The following is a 21,119-nucleotide window of genomic DNA, read 5'->3' as shown; positions in this document are numbered from 1 at the left end:
CTAATAAAATTTTTCAGGGACACGAAAAGAACTAGAAAACAAAAAGAGAAGATAACGAAGAAATCTTAGTCCTGCGGAAACAAAACTCGAAATATGAAAAGGAAAATTTAAGCTTTGCCAAAATCAAGGACATTTTGGTGGCCGATAAACAAAAAGTGGGCCAAACACAAAATTACAGAGAAAAAGATACAACAACACCCAGCGAAGGATATATTAAACACCAAAACGTGAAAAAGAAGTTGGAGACGCCGTAAACAAAATTTGTGCTCAACAGGAAGAAAACGGAGACTCTAAAGACGAACCAGAGACTGTCGCTTCCTCGCAATCTTCACCTGGAAAAGAAGTTTCCAAAAAAATTGGAATCATCCCAAACAAAAGCTAACAGGCCTAAGTTGGGACATAAGAAACAAGCAAAATGAGACAAGCCGGCTAGTCAAGGGTCACACAAACGTCCACCAGAAAGCTCTACTGCACAAAATGTCGGACGGCCACAACCAATTACAGAGCTCCAACAAAGATGCTCGTTAATGAGCGTTTGCACATAATGTTCCGACCATCATTTCGACGCTCACAACATCTGCCATTAATAAGACTACAAGAAGAAAAACAACAAAATCAACAAAAACAGCAAATTCACGGAAAAACTCAATATCTAAATTTAAAAGCACCTAGTAAAAACGAGAAGATGCAATTGGATAAAACATTAACCACACAATTTTAATTTTTCCTTACTACACAGCAGATGGGTGTTTTCCTTAAAGAGACTTGGTAACAAGTCACAAAAAGAAGAAATAAAGAGGCGAAATTCAGAAATCAATCAATATTTTCTAAACAAAATAGTTTCAAAAGTCTTAATAATCATTGACTTTTAACAAAAAATTCTCGATAAGTTTACTAAACAGTCAATGTAAAAAGAACAGGACCTGTCGTTGGTTAGACTAAGTCATAGAAACGGACTAAATATACAGAAAAACTCAACAAAAATACAAAACAAGTTGCGAAAACACACTTTTTAAATCCATTATAAGCCATTAAAATCCCTAGCTTTCATCTCAATATTATATAGTTTTTCAATTGTTTTTTATACTAATTCAGTTACAAAATATACTAAAAGATTGAATAAGTTCAATTGGGTATACTTGAAAATCATTGGATTCTGTTAATACAGGAAGTTGCTAAGGAAGAGAAAAAGAGACAAACGGACAAATATGGAAACGCTTATTGTCCAAGAAACAAAACATCCTTTATGACACAATATGAAAACATACGTTAACTTTTGAAATTTAAAGAATATGATAAGTCCGCTCAATGATGACGAAAAGAATTGACAACAAGAATAAAAACTGAAAAAAATCAAAATATACGAAAACGAAAAATATCATAAACATTACGACTACTCTGCATACACTGAAATCATTGATTAGCAACGTTTGTTCAATCTTCAATGAGAAGTTTATGAGACCAGTCAGAAACTTGCGGCTACATAAAGAGTAACAAAACAGTCAAAACAGCAAGTTTAAAAAAAATTGCGAGAAAGATGTCGAAGTCATTATTAAATGATTTTTTCAATGAAAACTTTTTTTTCAACTGAATTTTTATAAGCAACGGAATTCTTTTGTTAAACAATATGAATTCAAGGAATCAAAAGAAATTAACAAATATAATAAAACGACGAATTTTTTGAGAAAACCCGTAGCATCAACGCCCTTAATTTCAAAAGCTTTCAACGGAAGGAAAAAAACGCTAAGTTATGCCTCAATGGGAAGATAAAGATGTTTTTTATTTTTTAATTCATGAGTCATCAATAAGACATCACAATAAGTCTTATAACTAAGAAAATAACAACAAATAAATGCAAATATCAAAAAAAAATTAGTAGAAAAGTGAGAGATGAAAGTGGCCAAGCCAACTAAATCATTAGCTTTTCTCTGAAGATTTTTTTATGATCCTTTGAAAGTGTTTTCTAAGCCAATGGGAACAGTCAATATTAGGTTAATGTGATGAGATTTCAAAAGAACCAACACTACAAAAAAATTTCCAAAAAAACTAATAGTTAGAAGATAAAAACGCAAACCAGATTAATTTTGGTTGCAGTAGTACAGAAGAGGTTCCTGTCTTTTTTGAAACTGACCTACGGTTTCACTAACATTCACTTTAGATTCACTTAGCTTTCAATGGAAATCAAAATATACACTGAGCAAATATACACTGGGCAAAATATACAAAATTTATAAATTGGGCCTCGATTGGAATACAAGGACGTTTGTCATCCATAAGTCACCATTAAGACATCACAAAAATCTGATAACTATGCCAACAACAACAAATACAGGCACAAACCAAAAACTGAGAAGAAGAAAGTGTCGAAGCCATTTAAACGATAAACCTTTCTCAGAAAACTTTATCTATTATCAATTCAACGGATTCTCTAAGCCAATGGGACCCATCATTATAAGGATGATGTAATAAGATTTCAGAAGCAACCAAAATTACGAAAAAAAAATCAAAAATTAAAAAAAAAATTAAGAAAAATTGTGACATCGAAACCAACAGCCTGAAGATAAAACCGCTAACCAGATTTTCTTTGCATGCAATGGAAAAGGAGGGGGTCTTGTCTTTACTGAGGTTAACTTACCCTTCACGAACATAAGTTTAACATCAATTATGGTTCAACAAAAAATCTCTAAAAATTATTAGAAAGCCTTTACATCCATTAGCTGTCCACTCAAAGCACTAGGTAGGCTTACTTGATGCTCACAAGAAAACTTATTGCACTTTTAGTCAACGAGTCAGTGCCATAGGACTCCAAAAGTTTAGTTAAATCTCAAAAAAATTAATTTTGAATTCTACGCTGGACGAGTTTTTCAATGATACCACTCACATTTCTCTACGATGAATATATCGATCGGCCAAAATTGACAGAACAAAAAGTCCATTTGAGTATATAGTTCCTCCCCACCCTCCCCCCACCCCACAAGTGGGGTCGGAACAATGACCGAACCATTTATAGAACTTTGACACCGTTGCGCCCAACACTCAGTAACTACTGTACGAGTTCAAACATAGAACCAAGAAAATCAACGCGAGCCACTGCCGATAGACAAGGGGCAAACAAGCTCCAGATTCGAAATGGGAAAAAATAAATACAAGTAAAAGGACCAAGTCGAAAAATTGTTTTTAATTTTGATCAGCTAAATTTAGCCAAGTTAGACTCAGAAGATAATAGCAAAACCATTCGACAATCGCAAAAACAAAAAAAAAACGTGAAAAGCCGACACAACACTACATCCGAGAAAAATGGAGACCCAGGAATGAATGTGCAGTTCATCCTGAATCAAAAACGCAAACATGGTGATAAAGTTTAAAAACGCTAACACATTGATCAAACAAGACACTACTAACTGGTTCCAGACTCAAGGACAGTAATGAAGTTAACCGTGCTGCTTGATAGGACTCATTTGCACGCTATATAATAAATAATCGAGAGCTTTTTTTTGTTGCTCTTTGTTGCGAAACCTCCATTCATAACATTTCTATTTATGCCGACCACTTTTTTAGTAGAAATAGTGCACTGAGTTTTGACTGTTGTTATAAACTCATATGACCCTATAACCCGGCAGTGTACATTTTCAGAAGTCACTATTAAATAACCAACAGTGAATTAAATTGGAGACAATGAATAACACAACAGTAGTCACAAATTATAACTTCTCTCAATGTTGAAGTCACTTAAAGAAGGGCATATAACATTATACTAACAGAGATTTGATTTGGAGCAGAGTAAATCCAACTTTTCAAGATAAATTTGGTCACTCTGTGTAACTTCACTTTTATTGTTTGGGCATCAATACTAAGCCTTCTGTTTTTCACCAAGCAACGGTTAATCAGCGCCTATCCCGTGCTAATGATGTGACCAATTCTGCGCCAAATAATTCTTAACGAAGAACTAGGTCCGCTGAAGATCAGCCTATCATGCTCTTTCGCGTTGTTTTCCAAACAAATAGAGGTGTGACTTACTGTGCAATGTTACTGATATGGACTGTCATGTGCTTGAAACTTTCTGAAGATTCGGATTCAATCATCAACTTGATTTCTGCTAATAAAGAAATAACTATTCAAGAAACTGAACTCAATCGAGATAAAGCATTTGTTAGCTATTTCAGTTATATTTAGTCATTTTTTTACAAATGGACACATTTGTGTTTTTTAAAGGACACTAATGAACAACTCCATATTACTTTAATAATGATTCGTTTCCTTCTCATTATAGCTCTCCCCCCTCCACACAAACACAAACACAATCACACCCACACACACACACACACACACACACACACACACACACACACAATCACACCCACACACACACACACACACACACACACACACACACACACACACACACACACAAACACACACACACACAATCACACCCACACAGACACACACACACACACACACACACACACACACACACACACACACACACACACACACACACAATCACACCCACACACACACACACACACACACACACACACACACACACACACACACACACGCACACACGCACACACACACACACACACACACACACACACAAACACACACACACAATCACACCCACACAGACACACACACACACACACACACACACACACACACACACACACACAAACACACACACACAATCACACCCACACAGACACACACACACACACACACACACACACACACACACAATCACACACACACACACACACACACACACACACACGCACACACACACACACACACACACACACACACACACACACACAAACACACACACACACAATCACACCCACACAGACACACACACACACACACACACACACACACAAACACACACACACACAATCACACCCACACAGACACACACACACACACACACACACACACACACACACACATCCAAACAGACACGTATTACAGTGAATATACCATACTGGGTATTCTGTGATTGGGGTCGTCGTGGGGGTTATAACGGGAACTACGCGATATTTCTTATGAACAAATATTTAACCACGACTCAGTCCCATTGTGGAGCTCTAAAGGTGATATTGTGGAGAGACCGCCACTTCCTGTAAATTTCGTGTTCGATGCTGAACAAGTGCACTGTCTCATCGTTCTTTCTATTCAGTTCGCCTCTCATAGTACTTGTGTAGAAGTCGCACTCTGTTTTTGAACCTATGGACCCCTGATCAGCAACATGCATGTAGTAGTGATAAGGAACCTTTGAGTTTGGATTCTTCTCGCAAAACTTAGGTGTCGATGCTCCGTATACTGTGATCGAGGGACAGAATGAGAGCATTACCGCCACACCCGAGAAACCTGCAAAAGAATACCTTGGCAAATCTGTTTATATAGATATCAAAACAAGCTATAAAACAAAATGTTTACTGTTTAACTGATTCCTCAATTCCTAGTTATATTAAGGCGTTCAGTATTTTGTGGTGAAGCTATTCAGGGTCAAAAAATTCATAGAAATGAATAGCAAAGAATTAAGAAACATTTTGCTTAGTGTGTTTTACAGCTATATGTAAAACATGATTGTGAAGACATAATCGAAGTCACATATATGAAGCGCGCAACAAGAGTGTTCGAATTTTTTGCTGTTGAATATATAGGCTACACAAATTACAATAACAGAAAGCACTTCATGGCGAAGCATTTCATTTGAATAAAACTAATGGGCGCAAATTCGAAACATAGTTCACAAAAAAGTTCCAATGGGAAAAAAGGGTTTTAAAAAAAGTTGAAAGGTCAACCAGGCAAAAGCAATTAAAAGTATGTATGAAAACTCTTTCACATCAAAAGAAAAAAAGAACGTTAACATTCCAGTTTATTTACTCTTTTTATGCTCTTTTGAAAAAATCAAAGCCAAAAATTCCCAAAATTGTGCTTCTAACCAAAAACAGGTCATGCGGTGGTCAATTCTGGCAAACGATTTCATGCAAAAAACCCAAAAAAATGAACAATTTTGATAAATTTCAAAACTTCCCTTTATGAAAACCAGCATTCCTTTGTCCAGAAAAAAATTCATTTGATGTTGAAGCTGAGCTTTCACAGCATGCGTAGGAAAATACATCAGCATAAAAAACTGAGATAGGGAAAACTCCTTTGTAAAATTATAGTTATGGTTACTAGTACAGTCATAGTCACGTGAGGTGGATGAAAAGTGGGGAAACAACATGAGCAACCCAACAACACGTAACAAAAGCAGCCGCAGAAAACAGCGTTCTTCCTATAAATCAGGAAAACATTGCAAAATAAACAAATGTCTTGAGCAATGAATAACTTGTTACCGTGTCTTGTGTTAAAAATTTTCTTGAGCAGTAAATTGTTAGTGTGTCTTGTACCGAAAATTGGTCGTGACTAGTTTGTTATTTTTTGCTGTGTCCTCCATCAACATATTATTGGAGCTGCAATTCAACTGTTACGAACCCCAGCTTCTCAAATTTCAACTCGTGAGTACAAGGGACAAAACCCAACACAAGTGAAGGTTAATTAATTTGGCATGAAAACTTCTTAGACATATTTTTTTGTCATCGAGTTGTTTTGCTATCGGATTGAATTGGTATACATGTAGAGATCCCGATCTGCGTGATATACAGCAATCCAGCCCACTTCAATACCGAAAAAAGCAAATAGTCATCAATCGGAATTGTAATGCAAGGGTAATAATATAGTGGATATAGAATTACATAAGGGAACTGCCAGAACGAAATACTTGGACAGATTATGAACGGCTGAAAAGAACTAGGTGGTGTAAATTTCTCCTCGTCGTAACTGATTTGGAGAGTAACCGTTACTTTTGCTCCACCGAACCGGACAGTGGAAAAAACTGCTGCAGTACAGATTCAAACTGCCGCCTCAAATCAAAGGTCCAGTAACTCAGACACAGGGTCTGGACAAATGGGACAGACAGAATAATAACTTGAGTAACCACTGGAAAGAGAAACAGCAAGAGGGATTTGAGCTCATCAACAACCAAGATCTACAAAGCAAACACATGTCTATTTATCAGCAGGTGGAACACTGTTCAAAAAGTTGTGGACAAGAACGCTGAGATCAGCCAAAACCCAAAGAAAATCTAGAGAACGCAAAATTAATCAAGAAGGATACTTTCAATTTTTGAAAGCAAAAAAGTTAAACTATATCCACGGTGAATCAAACATGACAGATCAACAGAATCAAACAGTACCATTGACAGGCAACGCATAACTAAGTACGAACGGTTCAAAATCCGTGGTAAGAGTGTGTCAGCACTCGAGTTCTAGATGAAGAGAACGCTTCTGAAACACCATCAACAAGGCAATGACAAAAAACTGACGTTATTCTAAGTGGATTTTGAAACAAAACTGCGACTCGAACAAAATTGATCAAAAAACCAGAGCAGTGCACGTGACAGCTCACCCTTCAACTGTACTTCAAAGAAAGTTGATGTAATAGAATGGCTGTAAAGGCTGATGATAATCTCAGTCCCGTTTGACTCAAAACTGGCTTTGACATCAGTACTTAATTTAAAAAGGTTATCTGTCAACCACGTTTGACAAAATTGCGCGAGCACTCACCAAAAGTTTTAGAACGAGAAAATTCTCCTAACGACCACATTAGGAGCGCGTATAGGCAACCAACTGGTAGTCAATTACCGAAGCTGAAACTGAGAACTTTTGATGGAAACACTCTAAACCGACTCGAGTGGTCAAACTTGTTCAGAGCTACATTCTATTTATGATGGTTTATGAAATGAAATTTGGAAGAGCTCACGTCATCATTGACTCACGAATTGAAAGTCTCCGAACAACGGGCAAGTGAATACAGATGACTCAGGAAGCTTGATCAAGTTCTCCGTCATTGTTTTTCGATACTTGAATATGCTCAAAGAGTACCAACAAGCTGGCACTCTCAACTGAGTTCAACACTGTATATGGCAATTGACAATTTACTTCCAGAACAAAAAGAAAAATGATGGTTTTATATCAAGGGAAAGGATGAAAACTAGATGACTTAAAAGTGTTTGAGAAATGGATAGCGATAACTGCTTCTGTGGATGAAGGGTTTTCTGCGATCAAAGCTTAAGAAGAAAACAAACGAAGATCAATGTGAGAAAAAAAATCTTGAAAACGTCAAACGGAAGGAACTGCGAGTTCAATGTCAAAGAAACGAAGCAAAAGAGTGTTAGTAACAGACCGTTTACCTACGTTTTCCTCGATAGTGGGTCTACGGTATCCTTCATCAACCAAAGCTTCAAGGACCTACCACGAGCCCAAGGGGCGGACGTTACAATGAACATAGGAGGCAAACAAGAAACACAGGATTTCAACACTGTATATGGCAATTAACAAATTACCTCCAGAACACAAAGAAAAATGGTGGTTTAATATCGAGGGAAAGGATGAAAACTGGCCTGAAAACTGGATGACTCAAAAATGTTTGAGAAATGGCTAGCGAGAACTGCTTCTGTGCATGAAGTGTATTCTGCGTTCAAAGCTGAAGGAAAAGAAGAAAACCAACGAAGGTCAATGCGAGATGGAAAAAAAAATCTCGAAAAACGTCAGACGGAAGGAACTGCGAGTTCGATGTCAAAGAAACGAAGCAAAAGAGTGTTAGTAACAGACCGACTACCTACACTTTCCTCGATAGTGGGTCAACGCTATTCTTCATCAACCAAAGCTTCAAGGGCCTACCACGAGCCGATGGAACGGACGTTACATTGAAATAGGTGGCATACAAGAAACACAGGATTTCAAGGCCGAAAATATCCCAATAACAATTGAAGGACTGCATTCAAGGGTTCACCCAATTAAAGCGTTTGTACAGCCACCAATCTCAATGGTAAACAAAACAAATGACTATAAAGAACTCAAGGGCAAATTCAAGGACTTGAGTTTTCTCCCTAACCGAAAAGTCAACCGGATAGAAGTAGGCATCATAGTTGGACTAGATGCTCGCAAAATTCAACGTCCATTGGAATATGAGATTGAATCATGAAGTGAGCTTTTCGCTATCCTAACGGAATTAGTATGAGTAGTGTGTGGTCCAATGACAGGCAGGAAAAGTCCAATTGTTTGCCGTTTCGCCTCCACAGAAGATGTGAAAATGGCTGAAAATATGAAATCATGGTGAGAGATAGAATCTTATGCTTCCTAAATAAAAGTTGTGATTAAATCAAATAATGACGAACAAGCTTAGAATTTCTTACAGAGTACGACCAAATTCACTCTAGAGCGGTACGAAGTGGGAATGCACTGGAGCGAACTAGAACCCAATCTTCTGAAAACCTATGGATCAGCCTTAGGTCAGCTCTATTCCTTGGGACGAATATTCCAGAAGACCCCAAAAATTAAAAAAAGTGTCAACATTCAGTTGATATGCATGTTGAATAGGGATTTATGAAGATCCTGAAAAAAACAAAAGTCAAAGGAACTTTCGGAAAGCAATGAAACTTACCACACCATCCCGTGCTAGATCCAAAAAACCTGGTAAAGTTCGCCTTCTCTGCTACGCAGCAGCAAATTACATAGATTTATGTCTAAACGACAAGCTATTATCAGGACCTAGTCTTTTACACGTGTTCATCGGAACAAAATTCAGTTTTCAATGAGTACCAATAGCTCTAACCACGGATGCTGAATCAATACTTCTGCTAGTGCAAGTTCTTGAACGAGATAGAAGCTGTTTTAGATTCTCATGGTTGCCAACAACGGTCGATCCTGTGCATATTTACGAGCATCAGCGTCACGTCTTCGAAGCACAGGGTTCGTCAATTTGTCTGAATTATTGTAGCAATCCATAACGAGGACAAGATTCTGCTTGCTGCAAAAACGATTTGATACAACTTCTACATGGAATATCTCGTCAGGTCAGTAGGAACTCTTGAAGAATCAAGAATCAATTAGTCCGTTCAATCAATTGCATTCTCCAGCTCACTAGAAACTTGAATGCGAACTAAAGTAGAGGATACCCAACAAAGAGAAGTTGACCAATGCAATCACATAGGAATTGAGACCAATCACCAACTTAAGGCAAGTGGAATTAGAACCCAGAAATGGGGTTCAATAGTGCTTGAACTTCAACGGACAATTACTGATGACAGTTTACAGGTTTGAAGAGGATCTAGCAAAGAAATTGAAACATCAATAACCCACAAGAGACCTTGTCTCTAGTTTTTTTTGGCGTTTGATCCACTTGGACTGTTTGCACCATTAAGTGTTCACCTGAAACAACTCCTAAAGAGCATCCAGGTAAAAACAATTGTCAACATTGCGTTAACTCAGCGCAACCTGACGAAGAAGAGGAGCTTCTGAGATAGAAGGAACAGCTTTCAGAAGTAGCATTAAAAGAAATTACTTCAACACAGGCAAGAAAAACGTATAACTTGTCTTCGCCGATGCATTTGAAGATACAATATGTGCAGCGGCATATCTAAGTTTCCAATCAGAGAAATACTCAGCAGACTTAGCATTCTAAATCGGAAAGTGTAGAATTTTACCGATGCGACACTATTCGATTTCATGCTTGGACCTACCAGCGGTAGGCATGGCAGGGATACTGAAGGAACAGAGTTTCAAAGAACAGGAATCAAAGATTCACAGTGGTAAACATTGGCCAGACTGATTCACAAATCTCACCATATACAACAAGTGTTTGTAGGCAAACGAGTGGCTGAGATTTTTGAGATTTTGGATACAACTGGTGTTTCACAAATTGATATCAACAATCCAGCTGACATCCGGACAAGAGCCATCAATGTTGAGGCGCTTAAAGCAGGTGAGTGGCTCACTGGTCCTGCCTGGTTGAAGGAACCAGACAGCAAACGGCCGGAGCAGGTGAAGTTAATTTTCGCTTTGGATGATCAAAATGAACAAACAGTCTTCAGTTTCACTACTTAGAAAAAAAGGCCAGTTGCTCAAGGGGATTGGTTCAACAATTTAACCGACTAGTGAACACAATGGCATATAGCGCGTACTTGACACAGACACAGTGCAACAAAAACACTAAGAGTTGAAGAAAAAACAAAAACACAGGCAAGAACTCTTTTGTTGACTACGAGGGACTTATTCGTGCTCAAGGCAGAAAAGGCGAAAGTCATCTGAATTTCGAAACAAACAATCCTATGCTGTTACATTGGAAACATCATACAGTTCAATTATTCTAACGAAATGAAAACAAGAATAACCATCATGAAAGCACACCGGATCATGTCAGAAAAGTAGTGTAGCAAAAGATCTTGATCCGAGTCATACAAAAAACTTTGAGATCGATCGAAAACAATTGAATAATTTGTTGAAATGGATGAGCACACATTCTAGCACCAGTAATGGCGGTTCTAACTGAAGCACAATTTGCAGCATCAACAGTGTTATCCAATAAGGGAGTAGACTGTATTGGTCCTTCAACTACAAAAGTTGGCCAAAGAAACGAGAAACGCTGGTGATGTTTATTCACGTGACTTACGGTAAGAGCGGAACACATAGAAATTGTACAAAGCTAGACACATATAGTTGTTCGAACGCAGTCATGCGACTCATTGCTGGAAGGGGCAAGCCACCAAAAATGATCGGCAACAATGGAACGAGCATGATTGGAGGAAATGAAAGAGTTGGTAGAGTTTATATCCGCAGAGAACAAACAGCGAAATGAACAGCATCTCACCAACAAGGAATTAAATGGAAATTTAACTCAATTGTCGCAGCACACTTTGGAGGACTGTGGAAGAGACTTGTCAGGAGTTGCAAGAAGGCAATGTACGCAGTGCTGGGCACTCGATCAGTTACTGAAGATGTTCTGTTAAGAACTATTCGTCTTGTTGAACAAACGCTGAATGCCAGACCGCTGACACAGCTCAATTTTGATGCTACCGATTTAGAGGCTATTACTCCAAACAACTTTAACTTGACATCAACAACAACTTTTGTTTATACTCTCTATCAGGTGCAGATTAATGATTACATTTTTCAAGATAGACTAAAACTGCTATCAACTAATGAAAATTGAATTTAACTATGATATCTTTTAAAAAGCTTCTTATTTCCTCAAAAATATGTACGGAATTTTTCTGGCAAAATATCTTTTTAAGTCTCGAAATGAAGCTCAATTTGACGTTAACTACCACTTAGAACATTTGGTCAGGTAATTTAAAAATATAAAGCGTAGGTGGTCATTTGGAGCGCACTAAAACAAGGATTGCGAGATTTCTATTGCGAGATTTGGGGGCTGCATCTAATTTTGAAATCTGAAGCAAGGCTTCTTGTTGCGTAATGCAATGTGGTTACAATTTTCAGAGTTTCTTTTGCTGATTTGTGTCCAATTTCTGGTGAAAATTTTATAGACCAAAATCCCCTTCATAATTAGATTTTTGTCAAATTTGACTGCTTTCGGACATAAATGGTGAATACTTTAAAGCCGTCATTTGTTTTTTTTATAAAGACTGACTTCGTTTTGAGGGTTGAATATAGCAAGTTGACATCAGAGTAATTAAATAGTCTGGAATTATATCTTGTACAAAGGCTAGTTTGCCGAAATAATCAGAGGAAACTCACTCTAAAGCTGATTAAACGCAATCTTAAACTGACTATGATTTAGTGCAGAAATAAGATGGGTAATTACCCAGGACGTGAAGCAATTGACGAGTGAAGTATTTTCGATTGAATACATGAATTTGGTCTTCCGAGCGGTAAGTTGATCTACAATTCTCAGTAATTTGTTGTGTTAAATTAATTTTAACCCCGCAAACCCGTCAAGTAATTTTTAACCCAGTTGGAGCCTTTGTCGAATTAAAATCGGAGCCAATGTACGAATTGTGGTGAATTAAAGTGTTTTCACTATAAAGCGTACGCACATTTAGCAATGAATGCGATGAATCTTTGTAAGAATTGCGGATTTTTCCGGCAAATTTTTGTAAGACTATCAATTTTTAGAGGTGAGTTTTTCTTTAACCGTTTAGGTGGAGAGAAAAATACTTCTCTGCTATAAACAGGATTTGGTGAAAAAAAAGACCGCTAAAAACCGCTTTTTTTCACCGCTAAAAACCTAATTTTTACACCGCTAATTTTTACAAAAACTCACTGCAAAAACATTTGCGGTTATTTTTTAACTAGTAAAATGATGTGCGGTGTTAAACGGTGAACGTTTTAATTTACCCGCTTTCGCCGCATTCAATGCCTTACAACTATTCACCCCATTCACCTCAATTATTACAGTTTTTAGCATTTGTAGCGTTGACAACTTGACCTGGGAATAGTAGTACGAATGAAAAGTTAGTTTCGTACCTGAACTGAGTTTTGGGCTTTTTCTTCTTCCAGACAAAGAGCCCTTTTTGACCTCTTGCTTGACAACCGTCAAAAAGGCGTTCTTGAAAGCAGCATAAAACTCATTTTCAGGAAAAATTTTTACCAATTCCATAGATTTTCTTCTGAAAGAAAACAGCACGATTTTCTCATTTCTGATTACTGAATAGTTGTGATTTGATTTTCCAGATACAATCGTTTCAGCGCCAGCAAAATCCACGAATCGTAGTGTAGTTTTGTTACCCACGTCTTTTGCGTAAATCCCTCCTGTGGGTGCATCGTTAAACCGAACGACACAATCGGCCGAATCAATTTTTGGACCCGAACTTGAGTTAATTAGATGCCCTGAACTGAAAATAACTGCGCAATTTGAACATTTTAACCTCAAAGGATTGTTGGATAAAGACGAAAATATTGAATTAGTTACCTTTTGAACAATTTTTGCCTCAAAAGGTGGCTGTTTTGGTATTATATGATTGCTTACTAATGATTTCAGCGCCGCTGAGCCTCCGGAGGCTAAAAGTAATATATGATTGCTTTGGTAAGAATAAAACGATGTGATAATAACTAAAATAAGTAAAATGTAACTAGTTTTTCTGGTCTGCAAAGTGCTCATTGAAACCAATTTGTTTGAAATTAGCAACAATAAATAACGTTTTTTCATCATAAGATCTTCATTGTTACATGCACTCTGTAACTTTAAAAGAGAAGCCTAAAAATCCCGGGCGGCCAATTCTTAGTAATCATACGTGATCATATGTGATGTCATACACATCATACGCAGATGTGCTAATAATCTGAAAAACTGTTCCCTACAATTAATTAAAGATAATACAAGACAATTACGTTGATAATGATTTATTGTAAGATATTTTTAATCAGTTTTTAGCTCTCTGATAGATTCGCCTGCCTAACGATTTCTGATGTGCCAAAATTGGCTGTATTTTGTTCATGGCAAAAAATATGTTTAAGAAAGCTATTAATCAGAGACAACAAATTAATGTTTTGTGCATTTTTTTCAATTTACGGTTGTTAGGAAAAGTACGTTTTTTACGAAACGAACTGAACTCAGATAGAGAACTTGGCGAATGGATCCACAGATTTTAAGGTGAAAATAACATTATTTTTAGTTCGTACCCGGTTCGAGACGGGATGGTTATCTTATAAGATCTCGCAAAATCCTTGCAAAATATCTTGTAAGATCTTGCTAGATGGACGGCTATCTTGTAAGATATTGCAAGCTGAATGGCTATCTTGTACGATTCTTGCAAGTTCGTTCAGGTTGAGCTGCTCTGGAATTTGTTCGTTTGTGTGAATTATCCTTCATTTGTTGCGTTCAAACCTCAAGAAGCGGTTGCGCTTATTTGATTTATTGTTATTTATTTTATTTTTTATTCAACTTTCAACACAAAAAGCTCAAATTTATTTTCCTGAGTACACAATTGTTAAAATTTATTTTTGGTATAGTTCCAAAAAAAGCAGCTTCCAAAAATGTGAATTAAACCGTTATATTTTTTTCATAAATTTTGATTTTGCTTTTCGCTGTTCTGAATTACTAAATCTTGATTTAGATGTATCTTTATGACACTCACTTAAATTTGGAGCACACACTTAAACAACGATATCCTTCAACTTGGATTATTATTGTTTATTAATGTAATCGACAATTTTACACTTTTTTGTCATTTGTCGATCATCTTCGGTGTCAATCATACTTTGCAAGGCTCTTGTAATAAGTATGTTAATTTTAAGAAATTACAAAGATGTATTTTTATCTTGTAGGAGTTTTTAAGACGAATATTTATCGTGTGAGAATCATTTAATACGAATGGCTATCTTGTCAGATTCTTGTATGGCGAATGTTCATCTTGCAAGATTCTGTCAGAAAATCTTGTAAGACGACGCATCCTCTTGTAAGATTCTGACAGCATCTTAGAAAATCTTACAAGATAGCTATCCCCAGTTTACTCAGGTATTTTTTTCAAAGATCTAGCTAGATTATAGAACAAGTTTACGAATGAAAATCTGTCAAATCAATGTAAAGAAAATTGTTTTATTTGAAAATCTCATTTAACTGGCTACCACCAATCTCATTTAAAAACTGACTAAAAACTGGCTACTCGGATATCTGTTAGATTACCACCTTGCAACTTTCGGTACTAACGATAAAAAACACATTTTTGCTTAAAAAAATACATTGAATTTACGTTAGAGCAACGCTATCAAAAGTAAAGTCATCATCAAGAAAAACTTCTATAATTTGGGGAACAAATTATATCAACAAAATTTCAAAAATTCAAAATTTAGGTATAGGTATGACCATATACCTAGCAAATGGAGCTTCATTGATTTTCTGTTATTACAAAATTGCAGGATTTAGCCCATAAATTTTACGCTTGTTACCAATGATAATTGTTGCAAAACCACTTTCTCCAGGAATGCAGCTTTGCGTACTGCTTGGGATCTAATCATGCCGTTTATTGAGCCACGTAGATGTCAGCGTGACAAAGATTTTCGAACAAAACTAAAAAACTTCATTTTTTGAAAATATCTTAGGAGTTACAATAAAAATAAATTCACATTGCTGTTGGCTTTTGATGTTGTGTGATTGACTTAAAACTAAAAAAAAGAAACCAATAGGAATTCCCACATTTTTTTTCTTGTTTTACAAAAATTTTGATTACTTTTTATAAATTAAAAAAACAATTGATGCTTGATTTAAAGTTATAAGCTAGGTACTTGGGAAAAAGAATATTCGCTTCAGTGTTACTCGAATTTTTTTGGACAAAAAATAAATATCTGAAAGGAAGATGAACTTTCGGCTTTTTCCATCTCCTTGCAAATCTAAATACAATAATTTACTTTGCAAGTCAGTTTGTTTTTTCAATGTTGTATTGAAAACGAGATTAACTGGGCTCTAAGAAAATAAATGCTTCAGAATAAAGAGTAAGATAAAAAAAATTGGCACACTTGTCAAAAAAAATGTGAAAATGAAAAGAGTTTTTTTCGTTGATATCCTACGCACAGAGAAACTTAGTTTTCGGATGGCTATAAATTGACCATTGGTTTGCCAAATTGACCAAAAATATGATCGAAACGATTTTTTTGGAAAAAAACTAAATTTTCCTCTTTTTTTTCATTTCGAACTCTATACATTAAATATTTTACAATGACTGCACACACAAGGCAGTTAGGTCTGAGAAATGCTTTATTTTGTTTAATCAGGACAAAATTAAATTAAAACACGAATAATTTTAGTGAAGGTTAATTAATTATTTCACGCTTAATGTTATCCATCAGCTAGAGTGCAATCTGTTAAAATTTAAATGATATGTCTTTTTTTCTATTTTTTTAAATGAGAGAAATGTTTTTAACGATGAACGTTGTCTTATATACTGCTCGCAAACAAGGAATAAAATAAAACAAATATTTCAGCTGCTGGTTAAATGGAATAACAGATCTTTTCCGTTTATGTCCCCCCCCGCTTAGTGGGTGCATATTTTTTGCAATCCCCAGACGCACGTGCCAAATTTTTACACATTGATTTTCTATGTAATGGCACATGCTCTTTAACTGGACGGAGCATAACGTACTGGAGAGGTGGGGCACAAACTGAAAAGATCCTGAATAATTTAGTTCAGAAAAAGAAGGGAAGTTTAAATCAAAGTAAATGCAGCTTTTTTAATAAGCACGACATAAATGCACTTAACGATTAATCAATTGTGTAAACGTGACAAAAATACGAAGCAGGAAGCTGACTTGATAACTTTTTGATTTATTAAAAGTGCTTTTTATTATGCAGTTTAAGAAGCGCAAAATATAATTACGCTCTAACTCAGGCCTCGCAGCATTTATAGGAAGCAATAGCGTTTATACTCTGTGTAGTATCGCTATGCAGTTTAAACAAAAGTAAACATAATAACGTACCTGTAACGTCATACAGTTTGAGATAAACATGAAGTCTGTTTTCCAATTTGAAAAAAAAAACAAAAGGAAACTCTGTTCCTAGAAAAGAGCCAAATTTCTCTTTCACTGACTGACAAATGAACTGTCAACCAGAAAAACGGATCCATCTTTACTTCAATTGAAGAATTTTCCGCTAATTTTGAAGATATACAGTTGCATAACGGTTGCGAGCCAGCTAACCGTCAATCTTGTCAGAAGTTTTTTATTCTTTTTGACAAACATTGCTTGTGTTTGCAACAGCATGTTTGCAATAGCATTGAAAACAAAATTTTCAATTTTTTTACTCGAGAGTACCTTTTTTGTACTTTCTCTACTCAAGAGAAAATACAAATACTAAATATATTATCTTTATCTTCACCCGCTGGCTCTCAGTTCTAATTAGATGTCTTTGACCGATAAGAGGTTCTCTGAAACAGTTCAGCAAGCTTTCAATGAAGGAAACGTGAAGTTAGGAATCTAATGAAAGAATGAAGCTGGGTTGAACGCAATCTATACGTAATTACTTACAAAAAGTCAAATTTTCTCCTTTTGTTCTCCTTAAGTTTTGTGTGCTCCCGTGAAAACTAAACCATTTCCGAGCCTTTATACACAGAACAAAAATGGTGACTTAGTTTGACCAAAGTCCTAAGTTTTCTTTATTGCACGTCTCTGGCTCAAAGATCATAAGATATTAAAATCTGACTAACGGTACATGCTTCCATGGTTCTATTTTTAGCCCAAAACTGTCATCTAGATTTTCATAGCAATTTTAAAAAAATACCGATCGATAAGACATACAAAATGAATTGAAAAATATTCAACTCAATTTTGAACATACCATCGTTGGTAACCTCAATGTCGCGGTTTGACTTGGCTCTTGTTTGCATTGGCAGATTATAATAATAATAATAATAATAATAATAATAATAATAATAAAAATAATAATAATAATAATAATAATAATAATAATAATAATAAAAATAATAATAATAATAATAGTAATAGTAAATTGTTCATTTTCTGTTATCGAGTAACACAAAGGAAGTTTATTTACTGTGCACAAAAAATATGTACAATGAAGTTCAACAGAAAAAAGAGAACACCATTAGATCATCAGTTGATCCGTTTTCAGGTGCCTCACAATATAGGAATATCAAAGAACTGTTGATTACGAACCGAAAGAAAATTACTATAGTAATTGAACTATAATTCATGAATGGTTAAAACAAAAAAAAATGAATAAATAAACCAATAATTGAGTGCAGGGGGCTACAATTAGACGTACTTAAAAGAAATAGCTCGAAAAATCTTGGTTGTCAGTTATGTAATTTCTTAAAAACGTATGGCAAAAATGTTTTATTTGCTGATTTGTCATTTTTAAAACCGTATTTACAGAGGAAGGTTCAAGAAAAACCAACAAATTCAACATTTTTTGGAACTTAAACCTCAATCGGTTTGTCACATTTTTTCGATCACCGCAATCAAGACACATAGTTGTTTTTCTTCTTTTATTTACACTGTTTAATTCGTTATCATTCAAGAAGGACTTGACGCGAGTAACTACACATTCTTCTCTTAGCATTTTTATCAACAGTTTAAGTACTTCATAAAAGTGTAGTTCTTTTGCTCAAAACAGATTAAATTTTCTCCTTAGATCGCTCACTGAGTTTAACGTTCTCTTATTGAAAATTATCCTTATGAGTTTTTTTTTATTTTGAGTCTATCAAAGAAATATCTGACAAAACAGAATTTCCATAAATCAGTTTGCCATATTGCACTACCGGATGATCATAACTTTTAAAAACCTGAATTATTTGACTTTTACAAAGAAATTTTCTCAATCTATAGAACAGTCCACTGAATTTTATTAGTTTTTGTTTAACCACTTCAATATGATTTTTGAAAGACAATTTATTATCTATTGTTATTCCAAGGTAACGTATTGAGTCAACGTTTTCAATTATTTCTTTATCGAGGTTAATCTGTTCTTTCTTAGAGTAAATTTTAATTGTCCCAAAAAACATTAATTTTGTTTTCTCAGTATTGATTGCTACTTTATTTTTAGTTAACCACTGATTACATTTTTGTAATTGAGTTTTGTGTTTCAACACAACCTCTTCGGCTCTGGCTGAAGTTTCAATCACTGTGTCATCCGCAAAAACTATGATGTTAGATTCAAGATTAGTTAAATTGTCAACATCTTGCATATTGCTCAAATCATTCATTTATATTATGAAAAGCAGAGGACCGAGTACCGATCCCTGGGGAACTCCATTATCAACAAAAGCAGTACTTGAATCAACTTCTGCAATTTGAACAAATTTAGTTAGGTATGATTTAAGTATATTGAAAACATGGCCTCTCAAACCTATATTATAACATTTGCCTAATAGTACTTTATGGTCTACCGCATCAAAAGCTTTTTTGAGATCCAGGAATGTGCTAACAGACATAACGGATTTATCAGATAATTTTTGTCGCAGGAGTTCAATCAGAAACAAAACAGCTGCAACTGTTTTTCTTTTGGCCCTGAAACCAAACTGGGAGCTTGAGAGCAGATTAAATTTCACTAAAAAGAGATATTTCTTCTCTGAAGCAATTTCTCGAAGATCTTTGGTATCGTTGGTAATAAGGAAAAAGTCCTGAAATTTGATGGTGTACTCTTATCGCCAGATTTGTGAAGTGGAAAAACTTTTGCAATTTGCAACTTTTGGCAGGGAACACGCCAAGATTGAAACATTCATTGAACCATTTTGAGAGAAACGGACTCAGGACATTAGAAAATTTCTTGATGCAGTAGTAATTGAGGTCATAACAGTCCTCACTGTACTTATTCGGAGCATTATTTATGATATCAAAAACTTCCTTGTCTGTAATATCGGCAAGAAACATAGAATATTCTGCTTTATCGTTTGTTTTTAGAAATGATTGTGCTGGTAAATGTGCTTTATTTTCCTTCCGATTGATGTGAAAAATCATTTAAATGGTTGACTTCTTCTTGAGATGGTATTTTTCCACGATTTTCATTTTTTTGCCTGTTATGTCACCATAAACTTCTAAAAAGTTTCGGTTAGTGTTTGCTGCACCCTTTTCAATCTGATTTTGATGAAAAAGTCTTCATTTTGTTTTTTATCAAAGTTTTTACCTTCCTGCACTGTTGTTTATATTCGTCATTGGCCAATTTTGATTGACCTTTGAGTGCTTTCTTCCACAACTGTTTTTTCTTTGCGGCAGCGTTTTTGACTTCGTTGTCAATCCAGATCTTCTGCGCATGTTTTCTTGTTTTCTTAGGTAAATACTGATCTAAAGCTTCATACAGAATTCTTTGTGAACATTTGAATTTATTTATCATTAATTTTTTTTCGGTAAGATTAATTTGTTTTAATCGCTGCCATAAAATGAAACTAATTTTTTCCTGTAGAAAACGAATTTCTAGTTTTTCCCAATTCTTGATTGAAAGAAAATAACTTTTGTTTCTAAGTTAGTTTTATTCTTCAATTTAAGGAAAAGCGAATAGTGATCAGTTATTTTTGTTTTTTGCTTGGTAACCTCTGATTCAAAATTTGTAAAGAACAGGTCAATATAAGAACTTGAATTTTTTTTGTCGTGTAATGAGGTTCTCACTTACCAATTTTAGGTCAAATGGTTGGGTCAGTTCCCTTAAATATGATTATTTGTTCCCTTTAGATAGAAAATTCACATTAAAGACACCGCATAGCACATGCAGGTTTTGCGGATCGCTAATCTGTTGCTCCAAGTAGGTACTAAGAACGTCAAAAGTAGCAATCATGGTGGCATTAGGTGGTATATAAAAACAAGTCATTGATAACATTTTTTGTT

General features: G+C 35.4%; 2 protein-coding genes across 4 annotated transcripts in view; one reads left to right on the top strand and one right to left on the bottom strand.

Moving 5' to 3' along the window:
- LOC142336253 (uncharacterized) overlaps positions 1-21,119 on the top strand; it is a 372,851-nt gene that overhangs the window by 219,693 nt on the left and 132,039 nt on the right. The gene's annotated exons all lie outside the window — the stretch shown is intronic.
- LOC142335810 (alpha-N-acetylgalactosaminide alpha-2,6-sialyltransferase 5-like) lies at positions 5,024-19,504 on the bottom strand. The gene is made up of 4 exons (XM_075384139.1): positions 19,360-19,504; positions 16,731-16,740; positions 13,317-13,945; positions 5,024-5,373 (listed from the first exon to the last, which is right to left on the bottom strand). Exons 1-4 carry the CDS (start codon positions 19,502-19,504, stop codon positions 5,072-5,074), a joined length of 1,086 nt encoding a protein of 361 aa, XP_075240254.1. The 3' UTR covers positions 5,024-5,071.

Source organism: Convolutriloba macropyga, chromosome 3 (genome assembly GCF_964194025.1).
Source record: "Convolutriloba macropyga chromosome 3, txConMacr16.3, whole genome shotgun sequence".
NCBI classification, from domain to species: Eukaryota; Metazoa; Xenacoelomorpha; order Acoela; family Convolutidae; genus Convolutriloba; species Convolutriloba macropyga.
The sequence above is the reverse complement of the archived record's forward strand: the minus strand, read 5'-3'. Positions and strand labels throughout refer to the sequence as shown.